This window comes from Pyrus communis, chromosome 2 (assembly GCF_963583255.1).
Source record: "Pyrus communis chromosome 2, drPyrComm1.1, whole genome shotgun sequence".
Classification (NCBI taxonomy): domain Eukaryota; kingdom Viridiplantae; phylum Streptophyta; class Magnoliopsida; order Rosales; family Rosaceae; genus Pyrus; species Pyrus communis.
The window spans coordinates 2,500,346-2,513,684 of NC_084804.1; the positions used below are offsets into that span (position 1 = coordinate 2,500,346).

At 35.6% G+C, this 13,339-nt stretch overlaps 2 protein-coding genes across 2 annotated transcripts; one reads left to right on the forward strand and one right to left on the reverse strand.

Moving 5' to 3' along the window:
• Positions 1-1,008: 1,008 nt before the first annotated feature.
• Positions 1,009-4,799, forward strand: LOC137725648 (serine carboxypeptidase-like 31). Its single transcript, XM_068464406.1, has 10 exons — positions 1,009-1,384; positions 1,973-2,080; positions 2,488-2,583; positions 2,798-2,890; positions 2,990-3,072; positions 3,173-3,460; positions 3,644-3,774; positions 3,926-4,021; positions 4,114-4,219; positions 4,366-4,799. Exons 1-10 carry the CDS (start codon positions 1,093-1,095, stop codon positions 4,513-4,515), a joined length of 1,443 nt encoding a protein of 480 aa, XP_068320507.1. The 5' UTR covers positions 1,009-1,092; the 3' UTR covers positions 4,516-4,799.
• Positions 4,800-8,882: 4,083 nt separating this feature from the next.
• LOC137725649 (NAC transcription factor 25-like) lies at positions 8,883-10,864 on the reverse strand. The gene is made up of 3 exons (XM_068464407.1): positions 10,531-10,864; positions 10,093-10,415; positions 8,883-9,731 (listed from the first exon to the last, which is right to left on the reverse strand). Exons 1-3 carry the CDS (start codon positions 10,712-10,714, stop codon positions 9,114-9,116), a joined length of 1,125 nt encoding a protein of 374 aa, XP_068320508.1. The 5' UTR covers positions 10,715-10,864; the 3' UTR covers positions 8,883-9,113.
• Between the last annotated feature and the right edge of the window lie 2,475 nt (positions 10,865-13,339).

Below are 13,339 nucleotides of genomic sequence, written 5' to 3' on the forward strand. Positions count from 1 at the left end.
AACACAATCATATCCTGACCCAAATCAGCAGAGAAAACACGGACTGGAAATTGAGAGAGGATAGAGAAGAAAACCTCCTGGCCGGCGTCGGCCTGGGCGAGCTTGAAGGTAAATCGAATGCGGCCAGAGCAGGATCTTCCTCGGGGGGTTTCACCACAGTCGGAGCTCTCTGCAGCTGCAATTTGGTTTTTGTTTTGCAGCTGCCGTGGCTGATGATCGAGTTGGCCATCTCTGCAAATTGATGAGCTGAAGATGACGAGGACGTGATATGAGTTGTCAGTCGGAGATAAAGGACGCGAGAAAGAGGACGAGGACGCGAGAGACGTGGTCTTAGCAGTCCCATGGTTTGCGGGAGGACTAGCTAAGACCGTTTAGCGAAGTCGGTAGTCGGAGTAGCTAAGCCCATTACAAGTAGTCCCTTCCAATAACAAACATGGAACTTCACTAGCTTTTAATCCAATCCAATCCAAGTGAGACTTATTACTGGTTTGGTACTGAGGTGCTTTTATAAAAAATAGACATAAAAAAGTTGAACTCAAAAAGTTGTTCGGTAAACACTTAGAAACAACTTATTTTTATAATTTTGAGTGAAAAAAAGCTAAAAACGTGAAGCAGCAAAAATAAGCTTATTCTCACAGCACAATAAAAATAGTTTTTTTTTTTTTTTTTTTCAAAACACAGTAATACCAAACTAACTTTTAACGATGTCAAACAAACGCACCCTTTAGATTGTTCATCAGTCATCACCAACCCACACACGAGAATGGACGTACCACTTATCACACTTTCTCCTGCATGAATACCCTAGTACCATGAGCTTACCTAATTAACCCACGTCAGATGCCAACGCCAAATTCGTCAACGAAATAAAAATAATTACATTGCCACGTAAGACTAGTCTTCCAAATCTACTTTCTTTTTCTTTTCTCTTTTTTTTTTCCTTTCAATTTTGTTATCATCCTCGAATGGTTTATTATAAATAGAAACATCTGGATTTGCTTATGTTTCATCTTTGTTTTATGGTAGCTGTCTCTGACTCTCTTGCTAAGCTATAGTTTGTGTTTTGTACTTCCATATATACAACAGTACAATATGAATATTGTATCAAAAGCGACGGCTTTCTTTGTTTTGGCTCTCGTTGCACTGCTGTTTGTGGAGCCTGTTTCGGGTAGAACGAAAAGGGCTAGTACTGAGAAACTGAACAACAACTCATTGGGGACTCAGGACCTTGTGACCAACTTGCCCGGCCAGCCTGCTGCAGACTTCAAGCACTACGCTGGCTATGTGACCGTGAACGAAACAAATGGGAGGGCTCTTTTTTACTGGTTTTATGAGGCTGCCTCCAACCCAGACGGAAAGCCTCTTGTGTTGTGGCTTAATGGAGGTGAGCACTGTCAAAACTGTCTATTATATATGATCAGTGCCTTAATCATGGTGATATCTGACTGAAACCACTTAATTAATTTGATTACGCCTGAGGAAAATTTTTATACATGATCAACTTGTTTCAGGATTTTAAACCTAATCATCTTATATCAGGGGAAATTATTAATCGATCAACTTGCAATTATGTTTTTAGCGTTATAGATATATTCCATGCTACATATATATATATATATATATCTATCTTTTGACTAAGTATATATGCAATTATCTATATTCCAAATACATAATCTTGCATGTGTGGAGGAGGAAGCAAAGTACAGGTTCCTTGATATCTTCATGTTTCCTAATCTTTAGACAGTTCCTCATGCTATATATATTAAACATTCTAATTTTGTGTTAATAAACAATTACATAAAATTTGTATTAGATTATCGGGTGGTTAACTCCTATTGTACTTGCTTTAGTGGAGGTCATCCCTTTGTCCTTTCTAACTCATCCAAAGAGTTTTCAATGATTCACAATCCCCATCTACAACTTTTTGCTTCATATGTTATATGCTGAGGTGACAAGATTCTTTATGTTTCAGGTCCTGGGTGCTCTTCTGTGGGATATGGAGCAACCCAAGAGATTGGTCCATTCATAGTGGACACTGATGGAAGTGGAATTAAATCTAATAACTACTCATGGAATAAAGGTATTCGGTACTTTCAAATTAATTTCATTATCAAACAACACGTTACAAGAAACAAAAAGAAGATTATATATCAAGGCATGGTTGCGCCTAAAACTCTGCTATGCAATTAGTTGTTTATCTCTCTTTTTCAGTCTCTCTTATCATGTGACTGAAAACAGTTAAGGAGAAAAATCATTGGTTGCTTCCAAGGTTCTGCCTTACTTTATGGAGAATTTTACCATCCAACTGGTTTTATATCTTCTCGTTCTATCTCTCTCATTAAGTGACCTAGTCATATGATGGGAGAAATAGAAAGAAGGGGATATATCAATGATTTTACCTAAGATTCTATAATATGTTTTACGCTTAAACATCTCATTTGCTTTTCTATAACTGTGCCCCCTAAAATTTGCATGCGTATGACGCAGAGGCCAATATGTTATTCTTGGAATCTCCAGTTGGGGTTGGCTTTTCATATTCTAATACAACTAGTGACTATGATAATCTCGGCGATGAGTTTACAGGTCAGTTAATTACTTCAGAAGTTGTTTGCTATGTATTTCCCTAGCAAACGGTATTACTATACTTGCAATAATAAACAAGTATTACGGTTTATATTTAATTTCCAAACGTACGAATTTATAAATTTTGACCTAATATGAGTCTAATGAATATTAGAAGATTTTAATCTGGTTTTCTGATTTGTTTTTATTTTGTTCCTTGGATTATTTAATTCAGCGAATGATGCGTATAACTTCTTGCATAAGTGGTATCTCAAGTTCCCAACATACAGAACAAGGACCTTCTACATTTCTGGGGAGAGTTATGCAGGTATGTCACTCTCAGTCCCTCACCCTTTTGATCATGTGCTGCAACTGAACTTCCTTTGTATACCCTCATTCTTCTCTCTTTTTCTTTTTTGGTTAACAGGAAAGTATGTTCCAGAGCTCGCCGAGCTCATATATGACAAGAACAATGATCCTTCCCTTCATATTGATCTCAAGGGTATCCTGGTATGGTCATTTGGGAAACAATAAAAAGGATCCGGCTCCGTTTAGATATCAAATTAAAAAAAAAATTAAGTTATTTAAATTTCTCGTGTTTGATGTACAGTTGGGTAATCCTGAAACATCTGATGCTGATGACTGGAGAGGTCTGGTAGATTATGCTTGGAGTCATGCTGTGATATCAGACGAAACTCACAAGATAATACGCGAAAGCTGTGATTTCGACAGAAATGATACTTGGAGTAACAAGGATTGTACTCTAGCTGTGGATGAAGTGCTAAAACAGTACAAGGAGATAGATATTTACAGCCTTTACACCTCGGTCTGCATTGGTGATACGGCAAGCTCAACTGATGGTTCGATGCAGGTCATGATGAAACGCACATCTACGATGGTGATCAGTAAACATTTATTAAATTTATTTTATAAATCAGGACAGCGATATACAGATATATTATGTCCTTAATTATACAGCGATACACATATCAACTTGTTTCACTAGAACATGCTTACGAATTTTTGGTTCAACATATGTTTTAGGCACATTTAGTTAAAGTTCATGATTTGTTCTTATCAGATGCCAAGGATTATGGGTGGCTACGATCCATGTCTCGATGGATATTCAAAAACCTTTTATAACAGACCAGATGTGCAAAAGGCCCTCCATGTTAGTGATGGTGTCCGGCTCAAGAACTGGACCATCTGCAAGTGATTACCGTTGCCTCCCTCTCATTGTTTTCTGAAAGTAGTAGTTATAATTCATTTTAGCATGTTTTCCAAGGTTATTTATCTCTAAGGTGTGTATATTCAAGAAATACCAACTTGCTGAGAACATGTTCTTCAACTATTTTGGTTGCAGCGAAAAAATATTTGAGGACTGGGCATATTCGAAGCCTTCCGTTCTTCCTATATACAAGAAACTCATTGCAGCAGGACTTAGAATATGGGTGTACAGGTAGATGTTCCCTGCCTTAACATCTTTCATTAGATAACATATGACGAAAACTATAAAACCTGGCTCATGTTTTTCTTTTTCGGATGGCTCAGCGGAGACACAGATGGAAGAGTTCCAGTGCTTTCCACAAGATACAGCTTAAGTGCTCTAGGATTGCCTATTACTAAGGCATGGAGGCCTTGGTACCACGAGAAGCAGGTAATTAGTTAATTAATTAGATAGCCTTAATAATTGAAGTTGGCATAAATAATTAAAATTTAAAACTATGACGATATTTTAACTTTTTTCTTTCGCTATTAATTAAACTTTACCAAATTAAACTGGGATTGTGACATATATTGCAGGTGAGTGGATGGTTTCAAGAATATGAAGGTCTTACATTTGCAACATTTAGAGGAGCTGGGCATGCAGTTCCCTGCTTCAAACCAAGCAACTCACTGGCTTTATTCACGTCTTTTCTCCTCGGCGATCCTCTCCCAACTGCTCGAGTATAACTATAGTAAAGTCAGTAATGCTGATAATTAACCAAGAAAATCCTATATGGATCTGTGTAGGGCTCAAAAAGATTTTTGCTCTTAGTACTATACCAACTATATATTGCTGGGCTACATGTAGTTGAAGACCATAGCCGAAATAGAGAATAAAAAAAATGTTAGTTAACACATCAAGAGGGGTAAACCCTTCAAATATTTCTTATGTAAAACAAGGCCCTACGTCTCAAGAAATTACGAGTATTGAATACAAAACCTCGAATGCAAAATACACCCTTTAAATATCATTCTCATGCCTTGGTACCTAATTTTCCGTAGTACCTGTTGGTGAGTTTGAAAGAACTTATCTTGCAATTACTAGTTTTGTTTGATTGGGCTCAATGGAAATTATGCTACCGTCATGGAATTGTAAGTTTAAATATAGTGGAAACAAAAGAACTCAACATATCCAATTAACCACTAATCTTGTGAAGTCATCGCAGTAGAAAATAAAGGTTCTTCAACGGGGCTTGATCTTTCTGTTTGCCTTTTTTTTTTTTGTGAGAGCAGGAACTCTTTATTTACAATGTAAATAGTGGTCTTTGATAAGGATACTTCCTATCATGTAATCCTTATCAAAGTTATCAATTTTGATAACCCTTGTCACTAATATCCAAATCATCCATATTAGAATGGTTGACACCAATTGCACTGTGACTTCTTTAGGTTATATTTTAGTCTTTATACATTCCTTAATAACCAACAAGTATTGTCATACATAAACTCTTATGATCTCAATCCCTCATGCACATGCTAAACGAGTATGCAACTCTCATTAAGCTTACAGGAATGGCTCAAGGGTAATTTCATTTTGCATAGTTTCTTTTGATACATGCAATATGGGAGGCAGAGGGAGTTAAACGCAACACTTCAAGTTCAAGAATAATTAAATGCTCTTAATCACTTGAACTACAAGTCTTTTATGATTTTTGTACAATTTTAAGCTACACAGTTGGTGCACAAATGAAAGAGCGGCCATGGGCCGAGGCATCGATTTATAACATTGATTGTGACTAAGGGAAACGAAAATATCTCCTGGTGAAAGATAATATCGCCTTTTCAATGTTTGAGATGATTATGATACGCCTATACAGGGTTTTGGTGAAGTTCAACGTACATGTAGAAGGATTAATTCGAACAAGAAAAGCTTTATCCACAGACGACTTTCGTGCCCGGTTTTGGTATCTATTCCAAAAAAAGGAGGACTAATTATTTGGATCTTTCTTTATAAATATAATTTGTCATCTTTCTTAACTAAGGAAAATGATTACTTACAAAGCTTGTTTAATTAGATAGTAACGGAGATATGATGTCTTCTTATAGCGAAAGTTATTCCATGGATCATGTACAAAATACAAATATCTCATCCTTACAAAATTCTACATAAAAAAAATCGTACTTTTTGTACAATGAATTTGAAGAAATTCAACCCTACATAAGTTGAGAGACACTTCTCACCAAACAAACAAAAAAAAAAAAAAAAAAAAAAAAAAAAAACCCCACCGTATGTGATCCTATTCAGCTCCATATATTTCACCACCCTTTATGTGTTATGCCCTACAAGAATCTGACGAACTTGAGACCCTATATTGTTCGTTTATTGGACGTAAGACCTGACATGACATATTCATTCTGCTACATCAATCAGGATTTAGGGTGAATAGGCGAATGACACGTACGCTTTGAATTGAAATCAATCAAGAAAACGCGATAATTAGGTGGGAGTGCTTTTGAGATAAGCCAATGCCAGGGCGATACATAATGTGCTACAATTATAGAAAAAATTAGCTAGGATGAAACATTCTATCGTGTAATTAAATGCCAATGTTTGCCATATTGACATTTCAAACCCAAAATCTCATCTTGAAATCAACAGCTGATAGCGACAAAGAATAATCATGCGTCATTTCGTGGAAAATATTGGCCTCGCTGAAGAGATTTTTTTAGTGTAATCATTACACGAGATGGTACAACACGTATCTTTATATAAATGGTAAGTTATGTGTGTTAAAAAGTTAATAACTTAAAAATTAAAATTTTTCACTACTTGCATAAAAACACGTGATGTATCATTCGTGTTCCCATCACAACTAAAATTTTCTAACCTCACTGATTCTCTCCTAATTTTCCATATCTTAATATATTATTTAATTAGGCTTTGTTTCCTAAATAAAAGTTAGATTTGAACCACTTGGCTGTCAATAATCACACTGAGTCTTTTTTTGTTTTTTGTTTTTTTTCCCATATTATGATTTGTGTCCATATAATATGTTCATAGATGCTAAGGGACTCTCCACGGTCTCTTAGCAATCTTATATTTTTTGCACAATATTTTATAATGTTGACACGATAATTAATGTTATACTATGAGGTGTCAGAAAATTCATAAAAAGTTCCACTTTTGAAATAGTCTATTTAGCATTTCTCTAATATGTCTTATGAAGTCTCCAAAATTTTTGTGCCAATACTAATTAATTAATTAATTAATCCTATTGATAGATTGGAGAGACTTTTCAGTCTTCCCGCAACACGAAACAGAATTCTATGTTATTATACAATTAGAAGAAAGTGTATTGTTTTCAAGTGTCTCTTTAATTATATAATGACACGTGGTGTTCCGTCTCGTGTTTCTGACACACTAAAAAATTTATCGATAAATTGTTGTTTTTTTTAAGCATAAGCGATTGCATTAAACTTTAGAATCAAATACAACTCGATCATGGAAGAAAACATCATGAATAGCGTCGAGTCGCACCCCATTACATAATTAAAACTCTTACTGATAAAGTGTTTAAGTTTTATAAAAGTATAACAGCATACAATGATGTGAGTTTACATCAATATTCCAAAGATATATGAAATGATATCCCTTTTGTTTTGGTGAAAATATAAAATCATATCTTTTAGTTATAGATGAATTATTCCTTCATGTTAAAAGAGATTTTGGAGACCACTAAAGAAATTAAAAGAAGGCTGTGGTAGCCGATAGCTAACCCTAGCCAGTCAAAAGAAAGAGTATTGAAGACTATAATACTAAAGAAACAAAGAAGCCTCGTGTGTAGTTTGCTGCATGCTAGCTAAGGCGATCTCTAATGCACCGACAAAAGTTAAAAGAGTCAACAGTTATATTTGACTAACTCTGTCTCCAATACATAGGAAAGTTGGTATCATATTCAACTTTGGTGCTATATGTAAAATGATAGTGATTTGGATATAACTCTAGAGTTAAAAGGTGAAACCCCACCTTTAAAACATACGAATGTTATATTTTACTTCTAAAAGTAATTAACTCCATATGCATTGAAAATTAAACGTTAAATTGGATTCTATATGCATTTAGAGTCGAAATAACTTTATAATTTTTAACTTTTACCTTTGTAATTAGAGGAAAGGGATCCTCTCCGGATCCCTTCCTCCTAATCCACCAAGTCCAGGGATCCGGACCATTGAAATTTAATCCAACAAAATTATTACAACTTTTAAAGTGGGCCCCTGTTTGTAGCCGTTGAATCAAATTTCAATAATCTAGATCCTCGAATTTGATGGATCAGGAGGAAGGTATTCAGAAAGGATCCCTTTCCAAAACTAGAGATAACGTCATTACTCTACAGAAGATTTTTTTTTTTTTTTTTTTTTTTTTAAGTGAAAAAGTATTATAAAAAACAATGCAAAACAGCCAAAAAGTCTGGCTTTTAATCGAAGGTTTTTGGCTTTTAAGATTCCACTCATCATTACAATTTAGTAGTATTTTTTTATTTATTAGTGGCATGTTTTAAGTTTGATTTCTGTAAATAGATATTTCGATACTAAATTATTGTAGTTGCCTCATTATGTGGAGAAATTTTTTATTATGACTGAAACACGGGTGATACATCATATGTTTTTATGTAAATGGTGAGACATTTTATTTTTTATGTTATTATTTTATTTTTAAGTTATTAACTTTTTACCACACATATTCCACTATTTATATAGTGACATGTGATGTACCACCCCGTGTGTCGGTTACACTAAAAAATCTTTCCATTATGTAACTCAACTCAAATCTTTTACCTCTTGATGTAAATATATGTTTTGCTCAAGATCCCTAAAACAAATCGAACTGACTACGGGTTGTTCTGTAAATTTGAAAATTTTCAGGGTATATTAATGGAAGTGCACATAAATGTAAACAACATCTCATATGGGTTTATTCATAATTGAGAAACATCTCATGTGGCTTAAGGAATGGCGATGATGGCTAGAAGTCTCTTACGATAATTGCAGATATGGCACATCAAGGTTTCTACATAGTAATTCACACCTAATACAAATTAGTGTTGGATAAACCATGCATCAAAATAAAAAAATTTCCAATAATATCTACGTATAACAGATTTTACACTGCCTATGTAACAAGTATATATATAAGTTGAGAGTGACACTAAACTAAAACTTAAATTACATGTTTTTCAACAAAATCAAAATAAGATAAAAATATATGAAACGTTACCCGTATATCGTTGCTAGTTAAAATCCAACAATTCTGATTCTGCATCTTAAACCCACCATCCAAAACCAAACTATGAATTCCAGTTCATGCTTGGGAGTTGAAACTGTGGGCGCAAAACCTCATCTCCTAGTGAACCAAGAAGTGCAGGATTAGGGTAGAACGGCGCCGTACCCTGTGGCATCTGATTCAGCATGGAAACAAATGAGTTGTTTTCACCGTTGAGATCAGCTTGAAACCTTTTGCTCGATGAAGTAGTAGTAGTGGCAGCAGCAGACCCTATCGATCCCACGTCGTTCCAAAATGGCGATGAAAGTTGACGTTTCAAGGGTATGCTGGTTTTTGAGCTTGAAGTTGATATGGCTCCAAACTGATCATGATCATGGTCATGATGATGAGAATGAGAGCCTTGTTGATGATCACTTGACGATATTATGCCCTCGAAAAAGCTCTCGTGATAATCGCTTTCAAGCAACGCCGTGTAATTTGTAGTTGGCAGCTTTGATGACAGTGGTGGCGGGAACGGCGGCGGTTTTTGAGTTGGCAATATTGATGGGTGGAGAAACATACCCTCTTCCATAGAACTATTAGAGTCCTCGGCCTTGTGAAGAAAATGATCACCCTCCATAGACATCGTAGGCCTTTGCGCATTGTTTTTCTTATAAACCCGGCACAAAACCCAATCATCAAGCTACAACAATAACATGACCAACAATACATTATTTAAAAAAATAAAAAATAAAAAAAATAAACCAATTAATAGATCATACAATCATTACAAAAAAAATGAGCGCAAGATATATGCGGCACAGGATGGCCCGAGTAAGTGCTATTCATAGATGAATATCATATGATATGTTTTGATTTCGATTATTGGTTGTGGTGAATCACACGATGATGATAGAAGAAGGCTGAAATGTCTTTGTAGAAGTAAAAAAGAGTGCTATTCATGGACCGTGTTTGATAACACGATATGCCGTACACTTTCAGTCAATCCGTCTTGTGCTACAGATATATGTCAAATATATATGTTGTACAAAAAAAGCACATACCCTTAGGGAGGCTTTCTTGTTCGCTGCATCAGAAGGCTTAGTGGTACTAAAACTCATATTGGCGGTTGTGTTGTTGTTGATAAGGCGATACTCATGCATAATCCAATTGGTTTTAATCCCTTTTGGGGGCTTCCCTCCATAGAAAACAAGAGCTTTTTTCACACCGACGCTGTGGCTTCCGATTGATGTTAGAATAGGCTTATCGGTCCCGGTTGCCTTCCAATATCCTGAAGTTGCTGCCCTGTTTGGCCGTGCCCCATTCGGGTACTTCCGGTCCCTTGGAGTGAAAAAATACCACTCTTGCTCCCCAAATGTTGCCTTACCTATATCACCAAAACCAAAATCAAAATTTTCCCAAAAATTGAAATATAATTCCAGACGCGAATTAGATCAGTTGGACATGGTTGTGTATCTGGTAGACAAAAGCAAAAAACGTACTTGGTAGTTCCCATGGATCAAACTTGTACAAGTCTACCTCTGCGATGATGGTGACCGGAAGCGGGATGGAGGCGGCCTTTTTCTTGAGGTAATGGACCACCAGTTCTTCGTCCGTCGGGTGGAAGCGGAACCCCGGTGGGAGCTGCGGGTGCTGTGAACCCGATGATGAATCTGTGCTCTCCATCAAAACTACTCCCTCTTTACAAATAATTAATTTTTGAGAGAAAAGAAGAATACAAATATGAATTGATGAAGAATTAGAGAGGGTTTGAGAGTTGGCAGTGGGGGCTGGATACTAAGAATGGGAATGGGGTTGAGGGAGTGTGGCGGTTAGGTACTAATATAAAAGACACAAGCGGCACCGGTGATCCGTCGACACGTGGATTTGTTACGCAAGGATTTGGAGACACGTGGAAGGAAATGAGGGGTGGGGACCACGAATATGTAAAGGCAGGTGATGTGAGGGAGAAACGAAATGGGGGAGGGGCATGCTTTGTGGGTCGGAGGTTTGGAACTGCCTGTACGCCTTTCATGTCATGCTTTTCTTGTCGAACGGCCAAACACTCCCTCCAAATAACAGATTTTATGTGTGTGTAAGAGAGAGAGAGAGATAGAGTCAGTCTGCACGTGTGTATGGTGTAGATTCCATTTTCTTAGTTTGTTGATAAACTGAAAACGTAAGAGAAAATTACACCTACCTCTTGCTCTTGTCTTTTACTTTTGTTTACTAGGTGATTGAGTTGGATAGTGTTATCCACAAATTCTTTTTAATTTCGATACACTTTTCTTAATTTTTGACTTTTGGTGGATTGAATAAATTGAAGAGTATCGCATGACGTAAATTAACAGAGAGTGTGAAAGGTAAAGAGTGTGTGTATATCATTATTCTTGAGATTATTGCTTGCCTATGTGATTGATTTTTTTTTTAATTTTTTTTTTTTTTTACTATTATGAGAGGAAGGAGGAGAGTTTGAAACTATATAATAATTAGGGCGAGATAGAGTTTTGAACCGAAACACATAAACAGAAACTCAACACTCTATGCACTAGAATATTGGACTAAATGTATCTACGTGATTGACTTGTAATTAACACAGCGACAAACTTTATTCAACCTTCAATGAATTCATAATCACACAGATAACATGTTCACTTATTTGAAATACGGCTAGTTATGATAAGTTTAAGAAGAAATATGTATTGAGCGATTAAATTTTCAATCTAAAAAAAACTGATCAATCTAGTTTCTTTTTTTATTTATAAGAAACTAACTAATCTAATTTATTGGTCACTAGAGCAATGTATCCATTTAACACATAATAACACGGCCTAGCTATAGCTAGAAGATTCAGTTGAATGTTATTTTCTAATTTCCATATGGGTAATTAAAAAGCAATCATCTTTTGGCTCATTTGGTTATATTATTACTTTAATTTCTACATGTCAGCACATGGACGACGTGCATTTCTACTTCGTGGAATCAATATTTAGGCCTAATCATGCAAGCATGGACTCTGACTATATGAACGGTCCATGCTATTTTTTCCTGTCAATTTGCTTTCAATAACCAAACCATCCATCACTATCCACAAATTAGACAAAAAAAATGAGGTCATTTGCTTTGCTTCTGTAGCTTTATATATTTTTGCAGTTTTGCTTCTGCCCATATCGCATTGATCTGTGACTTGGGATGCTTTGTGCATCACAAAATCCAAACTTTGCTGATGAGATGTATTTAAAATTGTTAATAGCCATGTGGCATACATAATATAAGCTCTATCTTAGTGATCGGTGATCAGCCTATGATTGGGGTATGTGGAATTAATTTCATCATTATCTGATGTTTAATTAAAAGCTTATTCAGGGTCAACCGTAGAGTTGATATGCATGATGATGATACACTTTCTCAGATGTAGTCAGATAATCCGATTTTTAAATGCATACTAGTGTGTTAATTGGAATGCTTTTTGGAAGAGCTAAAAAATCACTATATTTGAATGAGAAACTTAACCCGTTTATAGGCTAAGAAGCGCTTTCTAAAAATATTTATTTAAATATCTAATAAAAATAGTGAAAAACTTAAACCGCTTCATAACGTAAGTGCTTCATAAACAGTCATCAACGAAAAATTTACCTTTCGGCTTTGTTTGATTAGGTAATTAACAACAAGTGGGTTGGGCCAGAAGTCCGTGAACATCGAGGTTTTTCTTTTCCTAATTAAAATTATAATCATATGGCAGCTGCCCTGCCATTATCATGTGTATTACAACATGGTGTTTTGTGGCTTAAAATCTGCGACCCATCACACTTCATTAGATCATGGTGCAAAATTGTGTAAACATGCACATGAACATATATACTCGAAGGTCAGATAGTATCTAAAACATTATGGCTGCAAGTTCAAACAATTATTAATCATTTTTGGTCCGACTTCAAAGTTCGGATTAACTTAAGGCTTAATGAATAATGTTTCCGGAAAGAAGTCTCCAATTCCAGTTTGTCTTTAGCAAGTCATCTTCACTCAACTTGTCCTTTAAATTGATTAGAAATAGTCACTCACATTTGGATTTGATATTAAAGATATGAAGAATGAATGAAGATGATTTTTAATGTTTTAATCTCAACCTTGATACGAAATCCAATCATGGGTGATATCGAATCTTTAGTCACTAGATGATCAATAGAATGAACTCCTAAACTGATATCTCATGCGGCAGCCATAAAGCTATTATTTTATTATTTTTCATGCATTACCTTTAGCAGGCCTTATGATTGGGGTCAGAATAGCTCAAATAAACAGCATATTGAG

Bases quoted from the DNA above. Each gene is read 5' to 3' on its own strand.
- LOC137725648 (XM_068464406.1), top strand. From the start codon at position 1,093: ATGAATATTGTATCAAAAGCGACGGCTTTCTTTGTTTTGGCTCTCGTT. The intron at 2,081-2,487 runs GTATTCGGTACT...CGTATGACGCAG, and splicing joins TAACTACTCATGGAATAAAG to AGGCCAATATGTTATTCTTG. The intron at 2,584-2,797 runs GTCAGTTAATTA...TATTTAATTCAG, and splicing joins TCTCGGCGATGAGTTTACAG to CGAATGATGCGTATAACTTC.
- LOC137725649 (XM_068464407.1), bottom strand. From the start codon at position 10,714: ATGGAGAGCACAGATTCATCATCGGGTTCACAGCACCCGCAGCTCCCA. The intron at 10,416-10,530 runs GTACGTTTTTTG...TTGGTGATATAG, and splicing joins TGATCCATGGGAACTACCAA to GTAAGGCAACATTTGGGGAG. The intron at 9,732-10,092 runs GTATGTGCTTTT...TTATTGTTGTAG, and splicing joins ACAAGAAAGCCTCCCTAAGG to CTTGATGATTGGGTTTTGTG.